This window comes from Mauremys reevesii, linkage group 10, assembly GCF_016161935.1.
Source record: "Mauremys reevesii isolate NIE-2019 linkage group 10, ASM1616193v1, whole genome shotgun sequence".
NCBI lineage: Eukaryota > Metazoa > Chordata > Testudines > Geoemydidae > Mauremys > Mauremys reevesii.
In genome coordinates, this window is record NC_052632.1 from 78,734,578 (window position 1) to 78,759,518 (window position 24,941).

General features: G+C 48.3%; 2 protein-coding genes across 5 annotated transcripts in view; both read left to right on the forward strand.

Moving 5' to 3' along the window:
* The first annotated feature begins 57 nt into the window (after positions 1-57).
* LOC120373264 (chemokine-like receptor 1) lies at positions 58-5,507 on the forward strand. 2 transcript variants are annotated; one of them, XM_039491462.1, is made up of 2 exons: positions 58-1,036; positions 2,727-5,507. In XM_039491462.1, exon 2 carries the CDS (start codon positions 2,741-2,743, stop codon positions 3,824-3,826), a length of 1,086 nt encoding a protein of 361 aa, XP_039347396.1. In that variant the 5' UTR covers positions 58-1,036; positions 2,727-2,740; the 3' UTR covers positions 3,827-5,507. The 2 variants fall into 2 exon arrangements, with proteins under 2 accessions (XP_039347396.1, XP_039347397.1); XM_039491463.1 differs by having other exon boundaries at positions 58-1,016.
* Positions 5,508-14,084: 8,577 nt separating this feature from the next.
* PRPSAP2 (phosphoribosyl pyrophosphate synthetase associated protein 2) overlaps positions 14,085-24,941 on the forward strand; it is a 34,145-nt gene continuing 23,288 nt past the window's right edge. Inside the window, exons 1-3 of one of the 3 annotated variants that reach the window (XM_039491461.1) lie at positions 14,085-14,183; positions 22,652-22,771; positions 23,514-23,665. In XM_039491461.1, coding sequence (XP_039347395.1) covers positions 23,547-23,665 — 119 coding nt within the window. In that variant the 5' untranslated portion in view covers positions 14,085-14,183; positions 22,652-22,771; positions 23,514-23,546. Of the gene's footprint in view, positions 14,184-18,784; positions 19,178-22,651; positions 22,772-23,513; positions 23,666-24,941 lie in introns of those variants that run through there. The other 2 variants (XM_039491459.1, XM_039491460.1) reach the window with 2 other exon arrangements.

Genomic DNA, 24,941 nt, shown 5'->3' on the forward strand with positions numbered 1-24,941 from the left:
GAGCTGGCGCTAGGCATAAGCAGCCTAAGCAATTGCCTAGGGCCCTGAGCAGCTCAACCCCCCCAACCCCCCTTAATTATTAGTATGTAGGGCCGGGGGGATATTCCAGCTTAGGGCCCCCAGTGGGCTAGGCTCGGCACTGCACAGCCTAGGTACACCCCTTGCGCTGCAGCTCAGATTGCAGTTGCACATGCTTTATAGCTGTCGGGGTCACTGGTTCAGTCCCCAGTGTGTCAGCCAGGAGGGCAGCCGTCACGCAAGATTAAGGATGTGATTTTGAATTAATGAATCCTAGAAGGGGGCCTCCGTAACTTCTGCAGGCGCCTGTGCTTCTCACATGGCAGAGGAGGCCGCGAGACCGGCGATCGAAAGCTGTAAGAGCAGGTTCCCTCCTGTTCTCAGGGATGATTAAAAAGCCAGGAGGAAAAACTGCCCCGATGTGGACAGACAGGAGGTCTATGGGGCAATCTTACCCCTGGGTCACGAATAGACAGTGATGATAAATAGACACTGAGGATCAACCCCCAAATACAATGTGAGGCCTCATTCTGGGCAGTTTGTACCCACCTCAGATGGTCTCTCGAGGCATCTGTCCCTTTGTGATCCACTTGGGGAATTCTCTTTGACTTGTGATCCCAATACAATAGTGAATTGGGCCACATGTCCCCAGCATTACAGCTTCCGCTCGGGATGGGGTTGGGTCACTTGGCACATTTTCACAGCTGCACCTTTGAGACGTCTTTCATCCTGCCAACCAAAGTGATTGCTTAGGACAACATCTTGGGACAGGCTATGGCCAGGGATGCCAATGGGTTAAATTCTACTCCCTGTAAAGTGAGGAACAAGACAGTGGAATAAATGATGCCCCGTAAATTCCCCATGAACTCAGGCCATGGAAAGACCAAACAAGCTAACCTGAATCACTCTCAGAGCCACTCACTGTCTCAAAAGCTTCTTGACAATAAGTCCAGCGGCTGCACTGCTCACTGTGCCCAGAAGCTGAGAGCAGAGAAGCGGTGAGAGGCATAAGGCAGCGGTGAGTGGTCCCAACTTAATCCGAGTGCCAGGAATGAAACAGGGGTGGGATGCACTGAAAAAAGCAGGAGGTGGCTAGGACTTCAAAGGGGGATTTGCTTGTAAATGGGAGATTATAATAAATTATTATACTTTGTACTTAAAGATGTATCCTAGAAGGCACCTTGCTGAAACAGAATTCAATTATTTGGCACCAGGTAACAGGATCACTGAGGGCTAGAATAAGGTACCATTCCGTGCATGCAGCAAAGAGTCCCGTGGCACCTTACAGACTAACAGACGTATTGGAGCATGAGCTTTCGTGGGTGAATACCCACTTCGTCGGATGCATGTCAGTGCATGAGACTCAGATCCTACCAGCGTCTCTGGCGAGATGCAGGGCCATTCAGAGCATATTAAGGGAGGTCTGTTGGCAAGAGAGGGTTTTTTTTGCTAGCTTGCCCATGTCTGATTAATTTCCTGGGTAGTTTTCACATGGGCTATGATCCTGAGTCCACTGAAATTGATGGCAAAACATCCACTGATTTCTAGGGGACCAGGATTTCACCCATGACGTTTAGAGCAGTGACAAGACCACATGCCCACCCTAAAATGTTCCACTTGGTAGTGCCCGTATCACACCGACTGAGATAAAGAGTAGTTTCTGTGCCCAGTGTCAACACAGAGCCTAAACCTCTAGGGTCTCCAGGACCAGTTCAGTGCCAGCCTTTGGAATACCATCTCCTCCTAACTGGTGTCTCCTGTGTGTAACCCTTCCACAAAAATGTGCTCCTTCTTGGAGGCAGACGTGCCAAACCCATGAAAAAAACGCAGATATCGGGCTTGTTTTTGGCTTAATTGGCTTGTGAGTTGCTTGTTGGCTAGTTTTTGGCTTGTTGCTTGTTTGGTTTGTAGCTTGTTGCTTTTTTTTTGATCGGCTCCCGGCAAGCAGGGGAAAGGGGGGGAAAAGAGGGAGAGAGTCAGGGGGGCAGAGCGGGCCCACCACAGTCCCAGACTGCATGCCAGGGGGATCTAGTCACATAGAGTGTTGGGGTTCTTAGGGATTGGCTTGTTTTGGCCTTGTTTTGAAATGGGATTAGCTTGATTTTTGCCTTATTGTGAAAATGAGGGCGCTTATTTACCACTTGAAAGTTGGCAACTGTGCTTGGAGGGAAATAGAGACTTTGTGTGTGTGGCTTTCTTCTTTTTTGCTGTTAGAGGAGAAAAGCGTCCCAGTGAGATTCTCCCTGTGAGGTGGGTATTGTGCTTTCAAAGTTTCCATTTATAGTAGTGGGGCTCCAAGGTGCTCCAGTGGCGGCTGAGCTTACGCCTGAACATCTTATTTTAACTGCTAGACAAAATCAGGCACCAGCTACAGGGCTCCTTTAGGACCAGTTTCAGCCCTCTGATATTCACACACAGCTCTTCCCTACTCCCAGCTGTGGCACTGCCTTTCTGGGATCTCGGCCAAGGCACTTAAATACCTTATGCCTCACTTTCCCCATCAGTAACATAGGTCTGCCTTTGTAAAGTGTTGTTGAGAGCCTCAGATGAAAAGCTCTAGATAAGCACGGTCAATAAATGTCAGTTATTTCCCAGATTCATGGTCTTACGGATTTTAGGTGCGCTGTTGTTGGCAAAGATTCTCACCTCACACCGATTGCCTGGCAACTGCCAGTGCCGCAAATAATAGCAGAAGTGTGCTTGTCTAGTTTCAGGAGTCCAGATGGTGATGGAGAACGTCTCTTCCTCTTCGCTGTTCTCAACCAGCTCCACCACTCAGCATGAAAACTCCACTATGTCCAATGACTTCTCTGGCCTCCAAAAGAGCATGCATATCCTTTCCATGGTGGTCTACAGCATTGCGTGTCTGCTGGGGGTGACGGGCAATGGCCTTGTCATCTGGATCGCTGGCTTCAAGATGAAGAAGACAGTTAATGCCGTGTGGTTTCTAAATCTGGCTGTTGCTGATTTCATCTTCACCTTTTTTCTGCCCTTCAGCATCGCCTACACTGCCCTGGGCTTTCACTGGCCATTTGGGAAACTCCTGTGCAAACTGAACAGCACCGTTGCCTTCCTCAACATGTTTGCTAGCGTCTTCCTCCTAACAGTGATCAGCATAGACCGGTGCATTTCGGTGATCTGCCCTGTGTGGTCTCGTAACCACCGGACACCAAAGTTGGCTTCCAACATTGCCCTGGTCACATGGGTCCTAGCCTTCATCATCAGCTCTCCGTATCTTGTTTTTCGAGACACGGCTACTAATTCGAAGAACGTCACGAGCTGTTACAATAACTTTGCCCTGTCTGATGACTATAAATCTGAGGCGACACATCGGCTGTGGAGAATGAGGCACAAAGCTATGATCGTAACCAGATTCTTATGTGGGTTCCTCATCCCCTTCACTGTGATCCTTGTCTGCTACAGCATCATTGCCGTCAGGATGAAAAGGAGCCATCTAGCCAGGTCTACGAAGCCTTTCAGGATCATTGTTGCTGTCACAGTGTCTTTTTTCCTCTGCTATTTCCCGTACCATGTCTTCTGCTTGCTGGAAATGTCTAAAAACTCTTCCAATCAGGAGCTGAAAATGGCCCTTTACATAGGGATCCCCTTGGTTTCCAGTCTTGCCTTCTTCAACAGCTGTATTAACCCCATCCTCTATGTCTTTGTGGGGCAGGACTTCAAGGAGAAGTTCCGACAGTCCATCCTCTCTGCCTTCGAGGGGGCCTTCAGTGAGGACTCCATCCTGACCACTCTGGCCAGCAAGAGAAAATCCAGAGCCACTTCTGAAGCAGAAGTTCCAGGGGTTTAATCAGTAGCTAATGGCCCAAATTTTAGTGGTAAGTTACAGGAGACCAAGTTCTGTCCTCTGCCACACCAGGGCAGTTCCCGTGGATTTCAGTTAGAGTCGTATTGTGTCACTGAAGGCAGAAATGGGCTCTGAGTGATAAAGAAGTGTGATTTGCTCCAGTTTGGATGTGCAAAGCCCAGGGTGGACTTACACACCAAGGAGGTGAAACAGCTGGATGGAGCGGGGCTGTAGAATGAAAAGCAACTGACAGAGGGTTGTTAAATAAGTAGCAACCCCCTGCCACATACACTTTACACTCTCCCGTTGGTTGCTTTTCCTGCTATTTCCCCCTTTTTCATTTCCCTCTGTGTGTAAGTCGCACTCATTTTGACACACCCATGGAGGACCAGATCAGTGCAAGTTATTCTGTTTTTGCCACTTCTGCTCATTTTTAACTTGAAACATAAGCACTGAATGTGGCCCAGAGAATGTAATGGAAGGCGGGTTATACCCAGTCTGCACCTGGCCCGTTATTTCTAGATAAAGCTTGTCTGTTTTATTGCCCTGCCTTCACTGATACCCGCTGCAGTGTTGCCTTGGAAAAAAGCTAATATTTGCTTAGCAAAATGTGTTCCACAATACCCATGTTTAAAAGGTTAAGGTGCCATTTCAGGTTTCCTTTACCAGCAGTCAGTACCAGTAATCAGTTCCGCGTTGCTCACCTTCTATACAAACGTCCAGGACCTGAAGAGCCAGCCCTTTAGACCTAATGGCTTGTGCATTTTGTTATTTTGTTGATCCGCTGACAGGTCTCCCAGCATCTTCCTTATCTTACTTGGGTTCCCCATAAAGAAATATTAGGATCCTCTTCACAGTGACTCGTCTAACAAATGTCTTCTATCCAGCGTCGCCTCGGGGGTCACCTTGTGGATTCTGATGCATACACCCAGGGCCGAACCCCACTTATATTTACAGCTGTGTAGCCTCATTGACTTCACCTGACTTTGGTCCGGTGGCAGGAGCGTAGCTGTAACTGTTGCCAAGTGTCCTACAAACTGCTCTTTGCAGAGGTCCCAAAATGCTTGGGCACCACTCAGTGGCAACATGGTGCATTGCTGCTCCTATATATATATATATATCCACACACATAGATATATCAGAAGATAATCTGATACGTCCTGTTTACAAATAAGTTAGATCAGCAGATGTGAAGATCCTTTTTCAAGTCATGTATTTTTATCTGGTGCACTGGTCCTAGTGAACTAGAGTCTTAGGAGAAAATAACCTGTTCAGCAAAAAGGTGGCTGGAAGACACTGCAGGATCCACAAGGATTATTGATCCTCTTCACAGTGTGTCCTTATCCTCGTTGATGCTGTCGTGTATGGGCATGATCCAAAATGTACTGAAGTCAATAGAAAGGCTTCTTTTGCCTTCAACGGGTGTATTAACAGCATAACTTTACTCCCAGGAGTAATCCCTTTAGAGTTAATGGGACTACTCATGTGAGTAAAGTGGTGTGTTTTTGCAGGACCAGAACTCTAGGTAGTAAAACTATATAATTTTCCTCCCAATATATACTGGGACATGGACTAATAGCTGTGCCCTGTTGCTCAAGTTTGATATAAAATACACTTTTTTCTGACTGGCAGCTCTCAATGTTAGACATTTTACTGTCCCTCAAATAGCTGAGACCTGATAGTTTGTATTTCACGTAATGAATGTTAAAAATCAATAAAAACATTTAAAAACACACAGCCTGCGAATCTAATGACTGGCGTGTCACCCTGTGCTGAAATACGTGGAAATACTCAGTGATCACAACTGACCGTGCAAGTTCACGTTGGGTGATGGGACAACTAACCAAAACATCCGAACCATCTGGAATTCAGAGACCACTGGAGTTAGGGGCAAAACTGAAGTAAACGGGGCTCCAACCTGGGCTCAGGGATCTGTGCTTGTGGATCCAATTGCAAGACTGGGGTCCTCGCTTATGAGTCGATCTCAGTGGTTGTGATACACTGGAAAACCAGTTGCTTGAGAATGACAAAATAATACCCCCCTTCTGCCTCCAGACTGTATCTGCTTGAGCATCAGACTGGAAGCTGCTGCGGATGAGGATTTGGGTTTTTGTTCAGCAGGAGTGATCAGTCTTTGGCCAGGTTTATTTTTTAGAAGAGAAAACCTCAATGATCAGGAAAGGCATTTCAGTATAGAGTGAGATGCTGTTCTAGGAGGGCGTCACTCTCTTCTTCCTGTCCTTGTGTAACTTGTCCTCTGCTGGCTCTCCCTTCACCTAGCAAGTTTGGAAAACCCGGTGTTCAATACCAGACTGTTAATCCAAGTGAGAAAAAAGAGCATAAATTATATCTGCTCTGCTCTCCCTACTTCTCAGTATGGTTCACATCCATATGAACACATTGTATGGTTGTGTAGAATGAGCACTGTCACTCACATACATGGAGGGAGCCAGTAGGGGTCCATTGGCCCATGCAGTATTTAACAGAATTAATGTAGGCATTGATCCTTCCAATGCCACAGAGGTGAGTGTGTGAGTAATTCCACTGAACTCAGTGGGACTATTCACAAAGTCAGGCACCCTGGTAAGCGCTTGCAGGGCTGGGTTCAGAGAGAGTTGACCTTTGCCAGAAATTGCTGACTGTTCTCCAGATCAAACTGCACCCGACAAGTGCAATGTTTGTTCTGCAGCATGCAGCTGAGGGGATATTTACTTACTCCCAGAGGTGAACTGCAGTATCAAGGTTGTTCAGACCAGCATTTGACCTCCTTGCTTTTTACTTATGTTTGCAAAGTCCATGTAATTCCTACAGAGGAGTGGCTCTCACAGCACAGACCTTGGCACTTCTGATCCCGGCTCTGACTCTGACACAGATTCTCTGGACTAGCTACACTATGTCTGGCAGAAATCCAGAGGAGGAGGCCCCAATCCCAAGGCCTCTGGGCACTTATCCAGTCCCCAACATAAAAGTGAGCAGCCTTCAGGGGGCATTCAGGCAGCAGGGTTCTGGGTGCCCCCACAACAGCCCGTTGTCCCTCCGAGTGGCACAACCACAAAGCAGCCTTTATGAATCACAGACTCCAGCTCCCCATGTGACAGAAAGAAAATGACTTAGGCCAAACTGGGCAACTGTGGGCACCTAACATTAATTGCCTAGATTTGTATTAATTTCAGTGGGAGCAGCAGGTGCCCAGTGCCTTTGAAAATCAAGCAACTTATTCAGGTGCCTAACTTTGTTGCCCAAATATGAAAATGTAGGACTCAACAGCTCTATGCCTCAGTTTCCATACCTGTAAAATGGGGATAATACATACCCTGCAGCATGTCTCAAGGGTGCCGTGAGGCTTAGTTATTATTTGTAATGCAGTAGTGCCTAGAAAGAAAGAAAATACACTAGTGTCTCTCAAAACACTGTGCAAATGTTAGTAAACCAAGCCCCACAATGCTCCTGTATGGTAGGTATTATTACCCTCAGGAACTTAGATGTTAGTGTTAGGCATTATAGAAAACCCTATGGCAGACTAAAATCTTAGGGGTAAACTAAGGCACGGAAAGGTTTTAATGCTCCAAGGTCACACAGAGTTAGAAACAGAATCCTGGAATTCTACCTACAAGTCCCATGTCCCCATTTGACCCACCTCCTTTCTTGCCATCGTTTACCTTTGCCCTCATTAACTCCCACTCCAACTCTGTCCTCTGCCTAAACATGCCTCCTAACAGATCTTTTTGTCAATTCATCCTACCCTGAACTTGGTGCCTTCTTTCAGGCCTCCCTGTATGCTCCAGAAAGCTTCCCCATAATACGTGCCAGGTGCCCCATCTTCAAATCACTTCCAAAAACCCACACGTTCTGCACAGCGTACCAGTGATAATATCCACGTGCCATGATTGTTTACAGGTTCTGAGCACCCTCATGTCCCCTCCCTAGTCCATTATATACTGCCTTCTCCTGATGCCAGTGTCCCATTCTGACAGCAATGTTGCCCCTCTGCTGAGCAGCAGCAGATGTCTGAGGCCTTCCAGGTGGCTTCCCAGTAGAGAAGAAATCAGTGATGCCTGGGTATATTCTAAGTGTAACTTGTGTCATTAACACACGTACTCCAGGCCTGGAACAGAGGTGGTCAAACAACATAGCAGGCAATCCCTTTTTCCAGGACTCTCAGCCATCCTCAATTCTCACAGGACTCTCTGCCCTAAGAACTGACTCAAATCAGATTCCAAGGCCAGAAATCAAACTGTCCTGCTGCTTGCACAGAAACTGGCTTCAACGCAGAACTGGTCCTAGCCAAAGCTAACAACAACACAACACGTCTTCCCAGGACTGAACATTCATTTGTGCCTGTCAGGAAAGTGAACTTGGAAGACTGTGTAGCAGCATCACCTGGTGACACCTGCCGAAACAATATTGTAGGTATTGCAAAATGCCACACACAGGAAGGGCACTGATGATTTTTTTAACAAAATAATTCACACACAGTCATGGCTCTGTTAATGAACACTCTGGAGACAGATCTGGTGCTATCATAATCTGATCCTATAGCCCTTACGCAACCAAACACCCCAGTAACATCAGTGCAGCTGGAGCTGGAGACAAGATCAGTCCCAACATAAATCTTCCCTTGTGCTGAGTTCTCCCATGTCAGACTCTCTCGCTATCACAGGATCTCTCATTTGTAACCGAAGGGCGACCTATTGATTTTCTTCCATGTCCACTTTAGTTGTCACTCCCTTATCGGAAAAGGTTAATTATGAAAAAAGCATAAAATAGTCACCAAAACCATAAAACTTCTTCAAAGCTGACCAGTGAGTCCAGGCAATAGATCCCCTTCACCTCCCCCTGATGCAGTTGTACTTTCAAGGTGATTTTAAATTTAATCAGGTGGGGAGGGGGGAAAGGAAGAGGTGTTCTCAGAAAGGGCTGAGAGTTCATTCTGACAGTTTGCAGTAGCTGAAAAATGTGTTAAATCTGCTGTCCCAACCGATATGAAAACCTGATTGGTTCCTGTGACGGCAGCTCCCTGGGTGAGCCTATGAAAGCACAGCTTATTTGAGCCAACTGGAGGGTTAAATCAGGAATGGTCTGAGTGAGGGATGACCTCAGCAGGGGATAGGAAGAATGAATGTGGGTTAGTGACGTGGATTAACAGCAGAGGTGGATCTGGCAAGTCTGGTAGTGTTTGGTGAACTGATTAAGGCAAATATAGTATTAAAAGTAGCTTGGTGAGGGAGCTATGCAGGGCTGGGAGGATGACTCTTGCTGGAAGGGGCATTGTAGATTCAGAAGCGTCTGGTGAGCCCCTAGGCAGGAATGACGTTAGCCTGACCTAGGTCTGAGTGGCGACTGTACAGGTGTGAGCATCAGGCAGGAGACCCATCAAGGAGGCAGTGGTGAAAAGTGGGTTTGGAGGAGAGAGGGCATTTCCTTCATGAGATTAGGGGAATACTCAGGAAAGGAATGAGGCTAAGCGCAGAGGGGGACACAGAACAGGTAAGAGGAAGCCAGAGAGGGCACCAGAGGAACTGAGAACCGAGATGAAAGCAGGGGAGGAGTTACACAGAGCCTTGAAGATGAGAACAAGGTGCTTGGGCTGGATGTCGTGGAGAAGGAAGGGCCAGGGAAGGGAAGGAGAGGGGAGGCAATGTGACAGGGGAGGAAGTTCAAGCTGTTTGGTGACTCAGACATGAGGAACCTCTTGTAAAACCTAATGACCTCCCCACCCACCCCGCCTCCCAATGGAGCTAAGAGGCTGCCTCCTATGAGACTTTCCTGGTAAGTCAACCTTTTAAATAGTGTCTCCTTGCTGGGCTAGGGGATGGACTGGTTGAATAGCCCAGCTCTGGGTTCAAGCACAGCATAGTACGCAGGCGCTCAGAGAAAGGGGAGCATATTTTAGAGCCTGCTGATTTGGCAGGAAATGTAGGCTACAGTTTCCTGTCACGAGTGAGACGTGGTCGAGACTTGAGGATGAGGCAGGCAAGCCCAGGGGTTCTGAACCTTTTTCTTTCTGAGCTTCCCCCACCCTCAACATGCTAGAAAAACCTCCATGGCTCACCTGTGCCACCACAACTGTTTTTTTTGCCTATGCAGAGTAGATTCAAAGCCAGGGCTGGCGTTAAGGGGTAGCAAGCAGGGCAGTTGTCTGTGGCTAGACAAGGATTGGTTAGTAGGAAGCCTGGCTCCGTTTGCAGAACACAGGATACTAAGACTATTATTGACCTTACCCCAGCGAGCTTAGAGGCACAGCTTGACCTGTGCTAAGCTAATGAATGGAAACGGCACCACAGCCGCTTCGTGCAGCAGAAGGGTCGGATTCCCACCCAGTGTTCAAAAGCAGCAGGGAAGGGGTCTGTTTACCCTGCCAGTGCATTGCGGCCTGAGGAAGTGTGGTCTGCTGGCTCAGGGGTGAGGCCAAAACATATGCGGCGTGCAGCACCCACTAGCCACGGTGCAGGCTGCTCCTGTAAGGATCAGAAAAGTGCAGTCCGTAACGCAATTCCTGCAGGCTGCCCCGAGCCGCCCTGGAGCCAGATGTAAATGCTGCTCTGCTCGCCCCACTGCGTATGCTGTGAACAGAATTTTTGTCTATGTTGTGTGAATTTTGTGCCTCTGTATAGATTCTTGCTATGCTAAAATACAAACCTGTTCTGGATTAGCATATCCAAGTAATTACAGCCTGTTCCATACCAACTCCTATGAAAGAATATGCTACTGCTACTGACCAAATGCCTACTCAGGGCATAACACTGAATCTTCTAATCTAGGGGTCAGCAAACTACGGCCTGGGGGCTGCATCCGGCCCTTCAGATGTTTTAATTTGGCCCTCGAGCTCCTCCCAGGGAGTGGGGTCCAGGGCTTGCCCCTCTCCGCACATGACATGACTCTACACGGCTCCCAGAAGTAGCAGCATGTCTTCCCTCTGGCTCCTATGTGTAGGGGCAGCCAGGGGGCTCCAGACACTACCACCACCCCAAGCGTGGCCCAGGCAGCTCCCATTGGCCGGCAACCATGGCCAATGGGAGCTACAGGTGCGGCGCCTATGGACAGGGCAGCGTGCAGAGCTGCCTGGCCACGCTTCCGCGTAGGAGCTGGAGGGGGGACATGCCGCTGCTTCCGGGAGCTGCTTGAGGTAAGTATTGCCTGGCGCCTGCACCCCTGACCCTCTCCAGTGCTCCAACCCCCTATCCCAGCCCTGATCCCCCTCCCACCCTCCGAACCCCTCAGTCCCATCCTCCTGCACCCCAGAGCCCACACTACCAGCTGGAGCTCTCACTTGCCCCACCCGCACCCCAACCCCCTGCTCCAGCCCAGAGCCCTCTACCGCACCCCGAACTCCTCATTTCTGGCCTCACCCCAGAGCCTGCACCCCCAGCTGGAGCCCTCACCCCCTTCCGCACCTCAACCCCCAATGTTGTGAGCATTCATGGCCCACCATACAATTTCCATACCCAGATGTGGCCCTTGAGCCAAAAAATTTGCCCACTCCTGCCCTAATCTTTAGTGAAGCAGTGAATGCAAGGCACTGGAGGACGCAAATTAAGTGCTAAGTGGTGCCTGGGTATTTCACCACTAGTACTTAGCTTTTCATTTTCCCTATTCTAAAATGTGATGACTCCAGTGAATCTGCTCAACTGAACTTCCCTCTTTTTTGTAAATGAGTTTGAGTGCAAAAAGTGTCTGTAAAATAGCAAATTGAATGATATTACTAAAAAATTTTGCAAAATGACAGGACTCTAAATCACAGGATTGGGCCCGGACAGGCCTGGCAGGAGGAAATATCAGTTGGCTCAGAGGGAAACAGATGCCACTAAAGCAGAGGTGGGCAAACTATGGCCTGCGGGCCACATCTGGCCTGCGGGACCATCCTGCCTGGCCCCTGAGCTCCTGGCCAGGGAGGCTAGTCCCCGGCCCCTTCCCTGCTGTCCCTCCTCCCCCGCTGCCAGCACTCTGGGTGGGGTGGCTGGCTCCGGCTGGGCCGCGCAGCTGTGAGCTCCTGCTGCTCTGAGCGGCATGGTCAGGGGGTGGAGGGGTGGGGTTGGATAAGGGGCAGAGGGTTCCGGGGGGCAGTCAGGGGACAGGAAGCAGGGGGCGGTTGGATGGGGGTGGTGGTCAGGGGACGGGGAGTAGGGGCAGTTGGCTAGGCATGGGATTCCGGGCAGGAGGAGGCTGTTGGGACGGGGGTGTGGATAGGGATCGGGGCAGTCAGGGGACAGGGAGTGAGGAGGTTGGATAGGGGGTAGGGTCCTGGGAGGGGGCGGTCAGGGGACAATGAGCGGGGGGGTTGGATGGGTCAGGAGTTCTGAGGGGGGCAGTCAGGGGGCAGATAGGGGCCAGGGGCCAGGCTGTTTGGGGAGGCACAGCCTTCCCTACCCGGCCTGCCATACAGTTTCACAACCCCCATGTGGGCCTTGGGCCAAAAAGTTTGCTCACCCCTGCACTAAAGGTTCTACTTTTAAGGCAACACTTGTTACACATCTGTTCTCTCCCAACTCTCGTTCCAGATGTGAGACTTACATTGTGTGTATGTGCGTGCGTGCACAGTGAGCTGTTTCTAGTTAGAGACTAGATACTCCGTCAAGTCCCTCATCCCTCACGAACACTTGAAACCGGGTAGAGGGAATAGCCAAGTGCCCATAACGTATGCTGCCATTTTAATTCCTGCAAACACGGCAAATCTGTGAGTCAGTTCAGACTAACCCTGAAGCTGAGAGCTCCTGCAAACAGGAAAACCACGACTGAAAGGTATGTTATCAGTGAAAAGTCACCCAACCCTGCAGAAACTAGACTGTAACAAATAGCTAGGGTGCCTATTTCTCTCCGGCTATTAAGTCACCATAAGGCAGTAGTTGTTGATAAAATATTTATATAGTGTTTACATGACACTTAACATAGCATAGATAAGACCTGCTCCATGAGTCTAGTGAACCAGGCTGTTGTCAAGAATCAAAATGTGGGAAATGCTGTTTCCCACAATGTTTTCAAGGGTGGGGAGGGAATGAGGAAATTGCACCAATGGCTGTTTAGACTTGTAACAGTATTTATAGCTTCATTGGTATGTTCTGCCTCCTTTGCTGGCCACTGTCCATCTCTCCCACTATGCTGACTTGGGAACCGCTCTTCTCGTCCATTACTTACAAGGCAGCGAAGAGGGAGAGGCTGATAATGGCTCACAGCAGAGATGGTGGTTTTTGAAAACTCCCATCCATGTGAAAGTATTTGAGCAGTGCAGCCCACTCTTGCAGGCTCTAGGAGACAATGCATTGTAATGGAGGCTGTGTTTATGCACTGTTGAACTCCAATTTACAGGGGAAGATGAATCCTATTTATATGGCTCCATCACTGTGGTTTCTGAGTACATCTGTGGTTCCCTAATAGTTCCATTCTTGCTAACAATCATAATCAGAAAGATTGCTTAATAAACACACTTTAAAAACATGCTGCTGAGCTTTGCTGGATGGAAGACAGTTGGGTGGTGGTAGCCAGGGGAGGGAGAAGTATTGGACTCAGTGTTGCCAACTCTCATGATTTTATCATGAGTCTTATTATAATTATTGTTTTCCATAAAGCCCCAGCTCCTGGAGTCAAGTGGATATGTGCTGATTTCAGTCTTCATTCTTTTCTTAAAGAAAAAGTAAGTTTCTAGCCCATGTGGCTGTGAAGAAAGCTTCAAAATGTGACCTCAGTTCACTAAAGGCTCAAAAAGAGAAGGCAAATAAGACCACCACCAACTTTATTATATGTACATAATCTCATGACTTTAAAGCCAATCTCATGATTTTTGGTGAGCCTGACTCATGATTTTTGAACGTTTGGGGTTGGTGATACTGTGGACTAGATGACAGGTGTTAGAGGGGAACTGTTGTGTCTATGTTATGGCCAGATTCTAGAGGAGACTTAACCAATTAGCAGAATCCCCCATCCTGGTGCATGTTACTGCTCCCAAGAATCAAACAGGGACTTCAGTGAGCACCAATTCTGTCACAGCTGCCAAAAGCAAACTTCCCTATGTGAGCCAGTATGAACTGTAGTAGGGTTATACCAAGGGCTCAGTCCCAGCTGAGGTGTCTTGCATAGGCCTTCAAATGACTGTTAACTGAATAATTGTATTTTATAAAATACAAACACAAAAAGAACCATGCTCATGCCCGATCCTTTGGCACAGGTGTATTAGTAATTCTTAGCACTTGTATAGCACATTGTAAAATTAACAAATCCTCTGCTCCCTGGGAGTTAATTATTCCCATTTTACAGACTTGCAAAAGGAGACACAGAGAGAGGTAAAGTGACTTGCCTAAAGCGACAGAAAGCAGTTGGTGTCAGAGCAGGGATCAGAAGTCAGATGTTCTTGGTTCCCAGACCTGTGGTAAGATAATGCTGCTCTCTTTGCTTGGACCTGTAGCAATAATGTCAGGGAACTGGAGCAATGCAGTCCAGATCAGACCCTCAACCATCAGATTCTGGGTGTACTAAGGTAGCTAAATGTTTCTAGGGAAAGTTGCCAATTGTGTCAATGATCAAGTGCTCCAAGACATTTTATTGCCATCACTTCTGATATAACTTTCAGACCTGCCCTGCTTGCTAGAAGTGAGGTGCTACAGTGGATGCTCCTGTTAGGGGCAAAATCAATGCTGCACCAGGGAGGGAATCAACCCAAGATACTGAAAAATAGTTAAAGAAATGTAGGGCTCAGCGAGCTTGGGAAACACCTGTCAGGTTACAGAGAAATACATTTACAGGGCTTGATTTTTTCCTTTCACTTACCAGTGTAAAATCAGAAGCAACTCCACAGAAGTAAACAAAGTTACTTGAACAGAAAATGTGTGACTGGTGAATCAGGCCCACAGTAAGGAATTTATTTTGTTCACACAGCAGAAATAAATGCTTTAGTTCTGTGTGAACATGTGGAGAAAAAAAAACGATGCTTTCCCATCTGGATTCTGTCCTGTGCTCCCATGTTAAATGGATCGATCAGCTCCATTCAGTTTTACGAGAATATGAAGAGAGATGATAAACTAGTTGATGGAAGGAAGGAAGTTTAAAAAATATAAGCAAAGGTTATGGAATCTAAGTGAAATGAGCAACCATGAGATACTAGAGTGATATGTGCTATATGCAGACCAAAAATAAATAATCCATCTCATGTTAGTGAAAGCTGTAATTTAAAGATATGAAACTGAATGCAGGACCACTTGCCTGACAGGAGACAATGGATATCACTTGACTTCACTTCCCCTTTTATGTTAGGCTCTCAGAACTATGAAGGAGAGGGGGAGGGTTCAGTACTGATATTAATAACTGCCTAGGAGCCCAAGGTCTCACTCCAAAGTAATGAAAAATAGAGGTTGGCTGCTTGTCATGGAAAAAACCCCCACAGCTTTGTCATGGCAAAAATTGCACAAATCATAACTTTGGTTTTTAAAAAAGCTAAAATTGTGGCACAGATTATAATTAACATTATTTATCATGGGAAACTGAGAAAACTAAAGTATCCTCTATTTTATAATAAAAAGTTTTAAACTCATTTAAAAACCGAAAACCATTTTAAAAATCCCTCATATAAGATACAAATCCAAACATGTGAAAATTCATGGTAGTTTTACTTATTTGCAGGCAGTGCAGGATGACAAAGACCATGACTTTTTATAAAAAAATAAAAATAAAATCTGAAAATCATTGAAATCATGGCTGTGATAAACATAGAGGCTTAAAGACAGAATAGCTAACTCTGCCTCTTTCTGCAAAGCAGCTGGGGATTTAAATTACCTTTTCAGCCGATGTTAGATACAGAATGCAGGGGGTCTTGCTAAGAAACTCAAAATTAAGTGCAATTGTGTTTGATGTGCTATGAGTGTAGGGGACTGGACTAGATGACCTCTCGAGGTTCCTTCCAGTTCTATGATTCTATGTTAAGTCCAGTGGCACCTTAAAGACTAACAGATTTATTTGGGCATAAGTTTCATGGGTAAGAAGTGGTTTTTACCCACAAAAGCTTATGCCCAAATAAATCTGTTAGTGTTTAAGGTCCCACTGGACTCCTCGTTGTTTTTGTGGATACAGACTAACATGGCTACCCCTCTGATACATGATTCTATGTTGTTTGTAAGTGACTAAAAAAGACTGGGGTGGGGGGCAGGGGTGACTTTACCACACCTTTTGAGGCCTTCACATATTCTGGGGCCTGTCAAGCCCTCAAAGGACCATTCTTGTAGCTGAGAATAGCCAGAGCTCAGCAGTGTTCCAGCCCCAACCTCTTTCCCTACTCATGCCTCTATCATATCCTCTACGCTGGGATGGTGAAGGCAGGTAATGTAGATGTGTTATAACTGCTTGATGTCACACTATGTCACATTAAAATTTCCCCTGCTCCAGGATATTTTCCAGGGGTTGGATCCATCAGGTTTAGGACCTCTTTGTGCAACCAGAGCAGTGTAAAGGCAGTACTAGGCTATAGCGAATCAGGCAGGCAAATTTGCAGATGACATAAAGCTGGGGGCATTGCCAGCATTTTGGAGGATAGAGCTAAAATTTAGAGGGATCATGATAAATTGGAGACAGACGATAAAATGAAATTCATCAAAGACAAATGGAAGGTGCAACATCTAGGGAAGAAAAACCAAATGCACAAATACAGAATGGGGGATAACTGGCTTGGCAGCAGCTGACTGCTGAGAAGGATCTGGGAGTTGAAGTGGATCACAACCTCAACATGAGTCAGCAACGTGATGCTGTTGCAAATAAAATTTTGGGTTGCATTAACAGAGGCATAGCATACAAGTCACGGTAGGTGATAGTACAACTCTAGTCAGTGCTGGTTAGGCCTCCACCAGAGTACTGTGTCCAATTTTGATCACCAATGTATAGAAAGGATGTAGAGACACTGGAAAAGATCCAGAGGCGAGCGACAAAGATGATCAAATGGGTGGAATGCAAGCCATACGAACAAAGGCTGAAGGAACTGGATATGTTTAGTTTAGAAAAGGGAGATTAAGGAGGGACATGAGTCTTCAAATACTTGAAAGGCTGCCATAAAAAAGATTGAGGAAAGTTGTTCTCTTTTGCCACAGAAGGCAGGGCAAGAGGCAATGGGTTCAAACTATAGCAGAGCAGATTTAGATGAAATCTCAGGAAAAATATCCTAACTGTAAGAACAGTAGGACAATGGAACAGACTGCCTAGGGAGGCTGTGGATGCTCCTTCACTAGAGATTTTCAAAAGGAGGCTGGAGAGCCATCTGTTTTAGGCTTTGTCTACAGTAGCACTTTTGTTGGCAAAACTTTTGTCTGTCAGGGGTGTGAAAAAAACACCCCCCTGGCGGACATAAGTTTCACTGACAAAAGTGCTGGTGTGTACAGTGCTATGTGGGCAGGAGAGGCTTTCTTGCTGACATAGCTAATGCTGCTATGGGGGTGATTTAATTATGCCAGCAGGAGAGCTCTCTCCTGCCAACAAAGAACAGCTACACAGGAGACCTTAAAGCTACACAGCTGTAGTGGTACAGTTGTGCATCTGTAAGGTTTGTTGTGTTGACAAAGCCTTGTGGTTTTCAAACTGTCTGTGGACCCCTAGGGGTCTGTAGACCATGTCTAAGATTTCCAAAGGTACCTGCACCTCCATTTGAAATTTTAGGGGTACACAAATGAAAAAAGGTTGAAATTCACTGGTTTAGATGCAACAAATCCTGCATGTTGGCAGGGGGTCAGACTAGATGACTCTTGCAATCCCTTCTAATTCTATGATTCTAGGCCCTGTGTTTTTGACTTGCCAAAGTGTGACTTAGACAGGAGGCTCATTATTTTCAGGAAATGGTTGTAATAAATGATGGTATTATTTGGGCTCCATCACTGCACAGGGTTTTTTACCATACACAACTTTGGTTTCTCCTACGTTTGCTCTCCCATTCGGTGTAATGTTCCTCCAACACACTGCCCTCCTTATGCAATCAATTCTACCCTGACTCCTGGCCCCTTACGTCTACCTCTGTTGCCACCCACTCCCCAACTCCTATTCAAATCTGCCCCCCCAAGCCCTTCACCCCCTTATTTACATCCACCTACTACCACCTGCCTCTTCTCCCCAGGCAGTCACAGCTTAGGGGCCCCCATCTATCTACCCCTACACATGGACCCTGTCACTATTCCTATACCATCTTCCCCCCAAACAGGGTGACTAGATGTCCCGATTTTATAAGAACAGTCCCGATTTTTGAATCTTTTTCTTAATAGGCTCCTATTACCCCCCATCCGTCCTGATTTTTCACATTTGCTGTGTGGTCACCCTACCCCCCCAACATGCATCTCTGCCCATGGATACTCCTGCCTGCCACACCCAATATAATACTGCCCCACAGCCCCCCCATGCGCTGGGGGGATGCTGAGGGGAGTAATGCCCCCCCATGCGCTGGGGGGATGCTGAGGGCAGTAGTGCCCCACAGCCACCCCCCCATAAGCTGGGGGATGCTGAGAGTAGTGCCCCACAGCCACCCCCCCATAAGCTGGGGGATGCTGAGAGGAGTAATGCCCCACAGCCCGCCCTCATGAGCTGGGGAGATGTGAGGGGAGTAGTGCCCCACAGCCCCCCCCATGAGCTGGGGGGACGCTGAGGAGAGAAGCACCCCACAGCCACCCCCCACACTACCCGAGGGGGCGCTGAGGGGAGTAGTGCCCCGTGAGCTGGGGACGATGAGAGAGCAGCGCCCACAGCCACCCCACACTACCCGAGGGGCGCTGAGGGGAGTAGTGCCCCCCCCGTGAGCTGGGGGGACGATGAGGAGAGCAGCGCCCCACAGCCACCCCCCCACACTACCCGAGGGGGCGCTGAGGGGAGTAGTGCCCCCCCATGAGCTGGGGGGATGCTGAGGAGAGCAGCGCCCCACAGCCACCCCCCACACTACCCGAGGGGGCGCTGAGGGGAGTAGTGCCCCCCCCCATGAGCTGGGGGGACGCTGAGGAGAGCAGTGCCCCACAGCCACCCCCCACACTACCCGAGGGGGCGCTGAGGGGAGCAGTGCCCCACAGCCACCCCCCCACTACCCGAGGGGGGTACTGAGGGGAGTAGCGCGCCTCGCGGCTGCCCCTGCCCCTGCCCCTCCCCCTCGCACGGCGCCGCCATTTTGCAGCCGGACGGCGAGGGGCTGAGCCAAGCCGCCACCTCCCCTCCCTCCGCCGGCCGGCTGGGCCGCCGCCTTCTCCCGGGAGCCGGGGGGGCCGGAGTGGCGCTGAACAGCAGGTAAGAGGCTCGGCCACGCCGCCATCTCCGCCTGGGGCGCGCTCCATCCTCCGGCGCGGACCAGCCTGCTCGCCACCGCCCGCGCTGCTCCCGGCCTGGGAGGCCACCGGCACGTCCCCCTGCCTAGGCGAGGTGAGCACCCCTGGGGCGGCTCGGGTCCAGCCTGCCCCCGCCTCGGGGCGTGGGGTCACTGCAATCCCCCCCCCCAGCCTCAGGGCAGGTAAGGTGGGGGATGGGGTCACTGCTATTCCCCCCCCCAGCCTCAGGGCAGGTAAGGTGGGGGATGGGGTCACTGCTCCCCCTTCTCCCCCAGCCTCAGGGCAGGTAAGGTGGGGGATGGGGTCACTGCTCCCCCCCCAGCCTCAGGGCAGGTAAGGTGGGGGATGGGGTCACTGCTATCCCCCCCCCAGCCTCAGGGCAGGTAAGGTGGGGGATGGGGTCACTGCTATCCCCCCCCCAGCCTCAGGGCAGGTAAGGTGGGGGATGGGATCACTGCTCCCCCTTCTCCCCCAGCCTCAGGGCAGGTAAGGTGGGGGATGGGGTCACTGCTATTCCCCCCCCCAGCCTCAGGGCAGGTAAGGATGGGGATGGGGTCACTGCTATTTCCCCCCCCCCCCGCCTCAGGGCAGGTAAGGTGGGGGATGGGGTCACTGCTATCCCCCCCCCAGCCTCAGGGCAGGTAAGGTGGGGGATGGGGTCACTGCTATCCCCCCTCCCCAGCCTCAGGGCAGGTAAGGTGGGGGATGGGGTCACTGCTATCCCCCCTCCCCAGCCTCAGGGCAGGTAAGGTGGGGGATGGGGTCACTGCTATCCCCCCTTCCCAGCCTCAGGGCAGGTAAGGATGGGGATGGGGTCACTGCTATCCCCCCTCCCCAGCCTCAGGGCAGGTAAGGTGGGGGATGGGGTCACTGCAATCCCCCCCCCCCAGCCTCAGGGCAGGTAAGGTGGGGGATGGGTTCATTGCTATTCCCTCTCCTCCCTTCCCCTTCCCTCGCCCCCATGAGCCGAGGGGGGAGGTGGGGTGGGGAATGGGTTCATTCGTACTCCCCCCTCCGTGCTCCTGGGTGGGGTGGGGGATGGGTTCACTATTTCCCCGCCTCAGGGCAGGTAAGGTGGGGGATGGGTTCATTACTGTACCTTTTCCTTCCCCTCCCCCCGCTCTCACAGGGCAAGAGGGGTGGGGTGAGGGAGGATGGGTTAATTCCTATTCTCCCCCCTCCCCTCTCTGGGTAGGTGGGATGGGTTCATCACCATTATCCTCCTCCTCCCAAGGGGAAATCCTGTGGTGGGGGAGTTTCCTTTCCTAGCATAGGAAATAAATTGTAAGCCCTCCAGGGAAGGGAATTTCCTTTGTGTATTTGTACACAGTGGGTTCCCAATCCCAACTGGGACCTTTGGGTTCTATCATAGACTTTAAGGTCAGAAGGGACCATTATGATCATCTAGTCTGACCTCCTGCACAACGCAGGCCACAGAATCTCACCCACCCACTCCTGTATCAAACCTGTGTCCGAGCTATTGAAATATTTCCAACTGCAAATGGGAAGGGGAAGTGTGTGTGTGTGTGTGTGTGAGAGGGAAGGGATTAATCCCCAGCCTCCCTCTGGGGTGGGAGTGGGAAGTTCATCTCTGTCCATCATCCTCTTTGTAGGAGCAATGAGGACTGGACCTGGTGGCAATGGCTCATCTCCGTTATGCTCTGGAAGCTGTGATATATTTGGGTGTTTTCTGTCTCCATTCCCTTCTTTCTATGAAAGGGCCCTGAAATCCCGGGGGGTCTAGAATCTATTATGAATTGAGATCAGTTTTCACTGGGGCTCAGTCTGACAATGTTGTTTTCCTTATGTACCTGAGTGGCTGTGGTATGTTACTTCATAGCCAAAGCAACACAATGGGAATTGGGGTCTCGGGGAAGGTGGGGAGGGTATGATGGTGCTGGGAGGACAATTTTGGGTAAATGTTCTTTTCTCAAACCTGATCCAAACTTCGAAGGTCAGTCTGGACAGAGCTGTTGGGTTATGTGTGTGCGTAGATATGCACTTGTTTCAAGGCCATGATTTTACTCATAGTTTTGCCAAATGAGTTGGCGGTAACCCCAACACCTGTTTCAGGATGACCAGGTCAATGTTACCCACAGATTTACCATCCTGGAGCTTGCATTATGCATATACCTAGCATTTCCTCCCCTACTTTAGCCCAATTGTTACCTCTGAAGTATACCCTACTGACCTGCAGAACTGGCGCTTTAAAATCACTCATGAAAATGTTCCTGTCTTACTAAAAAGTGAGATGTGATCTGAACAATAAATTGGAAGCCAGGAACTCATAACCTTGGGGAAAATCTCTTAACTCTTCTGCCTGGGTTTCCCCATTTATGAAAAATGGATAAGAACAAGGCCAAAGTTTGAAAAGCATTGCACAAATATTAAGTATTATTGTTTTTAGGCTCACTTTATAGAGAACCCCCAAACTATGACTCTCTTGCTGACATAGCACTGTCCACGCTGATGCTTTTGTCGGTGTAACTTATGTCACTCAGAGGGGCATACTCCCAGCGACGTAAGTTGTACTGACAAAAGTGCTAGTGTAGACATAGCCTGATAGTTTTCCTTCTGATAGACTCGGCTGAGAGCAGGGATTGAAAGGACCTGAGGTCTGTTCTGTCTTATTAACTTACAGGTTGTTTTTTAAGGTTAGAATTGAGGCACACTCCTGGGGTCTGCTCTACTGTTGTACCTGTTGCAACCTCTCCCTATTAAAAGCTTCTGTGGTATCATGAGCCAGTTTTTGATTCACAAGAACTGAGCAGAGTGCTGCACAGTGGTGGCGTGTTTTATTTGTAGGAAATACCCATCCTCTTTTTGGCTCTCAACTGCTGATGAGCCAAATATAGCTTCTGCATCCTGGACAAACTGAGTAAGAGTAGGTCTAGTTGCAAAGGCTGGTAAAATTTAATATAGCTTTAATATAGCTGGTCAGTGTTTGAATCCAGCAGCTGCTTCCATAAATGTGACTAATACACAGTCATTTTTGTATATGCTATTTTAGAGTACTTAAGAAGAGGGTGTACTAACAGTCCTAAAATGGATTCTGTACCTTTGCTAGATGCTTGCAATCTCTGTCTGGGAAACATTTGTGGTAAGGTATGAGATGGAGACATTGGCCTAAGTTAACTTCCTTTGTTTGAGTTATGCTGCTGGTATTGATACGTTCAGTTATTTGAGTAATATTGAGTATTTATATATTAAAAAAGCAAGTTGCTGAGTTTTTTAGCAGGGCTTTGGAGCTCCGCTCCAGCTCCAGGGAAAAACCTGCAGCTCCATTGCTCTGGAGCTGCTCTGGGCTCTGCTCCAAAGCCCTGGGTTTTAGCACTTTGATAATTAAGATGGTACTTATTTTATCTCTATAATGGTGGCTGCAGTTCAGCGTGATACTGTCACTTAAGTGTTCTATTACCTTGTGGCACAAAAATGTGATATTAAAAACTGGAATAAATAGTATGAAGAAACCCTGAAGTGATTCATTGATTTTTGTGTGTGTGCCTTTATTGAATAAAAGTGTCTAAATTGTCTCTTGATGTTTGTTTTCTCTGTGTTGTTTCCATAGGAGCAATTTTAGTGTCGAAGAATGACAGCAGCTACATGACCAAGTGGATGCATTGTACAAGAGGGCATTAGTTACATCTGCCAACTTTATTGAACTCTTCCTTAAGTTCAGCCGTTATTTGTAAGTTTATAATTTATTGCAAAATAAGCAAACATATACAATGCATGTATAGTATATACATAGAGAGGCTTCTGTACTGGATTTAGCACAGAACTGGGAACTCCATTCTAATAACAAACCATTCACCAATTTGATGGTGTAATCTTGGAAACCACTTAATTTTAGTCTTTGCTCCCAGCTGGAGAATGACAATGGCATTGCATCCGAAGAAGTGGGTATTCACCCACGAAAGCTCATGCTGCAAAACATCTGTTAGTCTATAAGGTGCCACAGGATTCTTTGCTGCAATGGCAGAAAGTTAATTAGACAAGCAGATAAAAATAGTAGGCAAACAATCTGCCCTGTCAGATGTAAACTGAGGAAGATGATTAAAAAATTTGTAGAATTTGTGATATGATCTGATGGGAGTTTGAAGAAACCATTCTTGGTGCCTTTCTGCTAGATGCTGCCATGAATGCTGAGGACAAGACGAGATAGAGAAGACCAGATCCACTCACACTCCTCATGTTTTGTTGCTGGGTGCACTGTTTAGTGCCCAGATCTTTAAAAAGAGTAATGCTTATGTGGCACAAAGGATTGTTGTAAGGATTACATCTTTGTAGTATTGTTCTTTATGTTTTTACTAAACAATTCTGTATGAGGATGCAGGAGGATGAATTAGTCTGCAGCCCATATTCAAAGGAAACTTGTTTCTACAGTAGATATTGTAATGCTTACTATGTCATTTATTTTTTTTTTGCAGTATTTTAGAAGTGGAAAGACAAAGTAGGTTTTGATGTTTTGTGTGGCATCAACTGAAATAGGAGCCATCATGAATATAACAAAGAGTGGGCTGGTGCTGTTTTCAGCTAATTCCAATTCATCATGCACGGAACTATCGAGGAGAATTGCTGAGTAAGTAATATCCTGTGGTTAGTCTTTGCTGCCATCATAGCATGTAGGACATTGGTGTAAGTGGGTTGGGAGTAGAGATCAGTCTTCAACAGATAAGAATATTTTGTAAAGTTACTTAGTAAAACTGAGCCATTGTTTGGAAAAATAAAGTTACCTACAAGGTACACAGTCACTACAATAAATCTTTGTTCCTAATCAACTAAACTTGCATCTCTGAAAATAAATATTATAGATGTTTGTTTTGAGCTATCATTTTAAAGAATTAATTAGGGAACTGTGCCCCAGGGCAGTCTGTAGTACGTGTAATAAAGGTGTTAATTGTGAAGCTCAGTATAGCAAGCTGGGAGAGGTTTGTTGTTGGATCACCTTGCCCTGGCATCCATAGCATTTAACAACTACATGTAGGGTAGTATAGCCCCTGACAAACCTTTTTTCATTACTGTGGGATATGCAAATTAGAGAACACAATGTCCAGCGATAGGTTGTCAATACCTCACCTAAAATCTTTATAGTAGTTGAATTTTGAAAAGATACTGTGTACTTTATTCACCAAATAACAAAGAAAACATTTAAGCTCTGCCTGTTTGTTTGCAAGCTGTGAAAGGCCCCATTAACAGGGCTGGCTCTAGGCACCAGGCGAGCAAGCTCGTGCTTGGGGTGGCAGATTCTACGGGGCAGCATTCTGGCCAAACCTAGGGCGGCACGGCTGCTTTTTTTGTTTGTTTGTTTTTGTTCGTTGCTCCAGCCGCCCTGTAGGGGCGGCAGCGTGGAGGAGGGGAATGCCCTGCAGCAAACTTGGCAGGGCAGCCTGCATCTTTCCCTCCCCGTTGACCAGAGCGAAGCAGAGCCCTCCCGGCAGGCGGCGCGGCAGTCCACGCCGCGGGGTGAGCGCCCCGCTGAAGTGCTGGCCACCCCCCTCCCCCTTCCTCTCCCCTCCACTAGACCAGGCGCGTACTCTGTAGCACAGGGAGTCCCCCTGCTCCCTGGCTTCGGCCGCCCTGTAGGGTTTTTTGTTTTGTTTTTTTACCCGCTTTGCCAGCCGCGCCATTTTTGTTTCCCCTTGCCCCCCGGCTTTGCCGCTCCAGCCGCACCATGTCTTTTTTTTGTATGTGTGTCCCCCCCCCCGCTTTGCTGCTCCATGTTTTTGTTTTTGGGCCCCCCCCCTGCTTTGCCGCTCCGCTCCCCCCCCCTTTTTTTTTTTTTTGCTTGAGGCAGCAACAAAGCCTGAGCCGTCCCTGCCCATTAATATTGTTTAGGAGACATAAGTTACAAAGGT

Excerpts from the sequence above, each read along its gene's own strand:
- LOC120373264 (XM_039491462.1), top strand. The coding sequence starts at position 2,741 with ATGGTGATGGAGAACGTCTCTTCCTCTTCGCTGTTCTCAACCAGCTCC.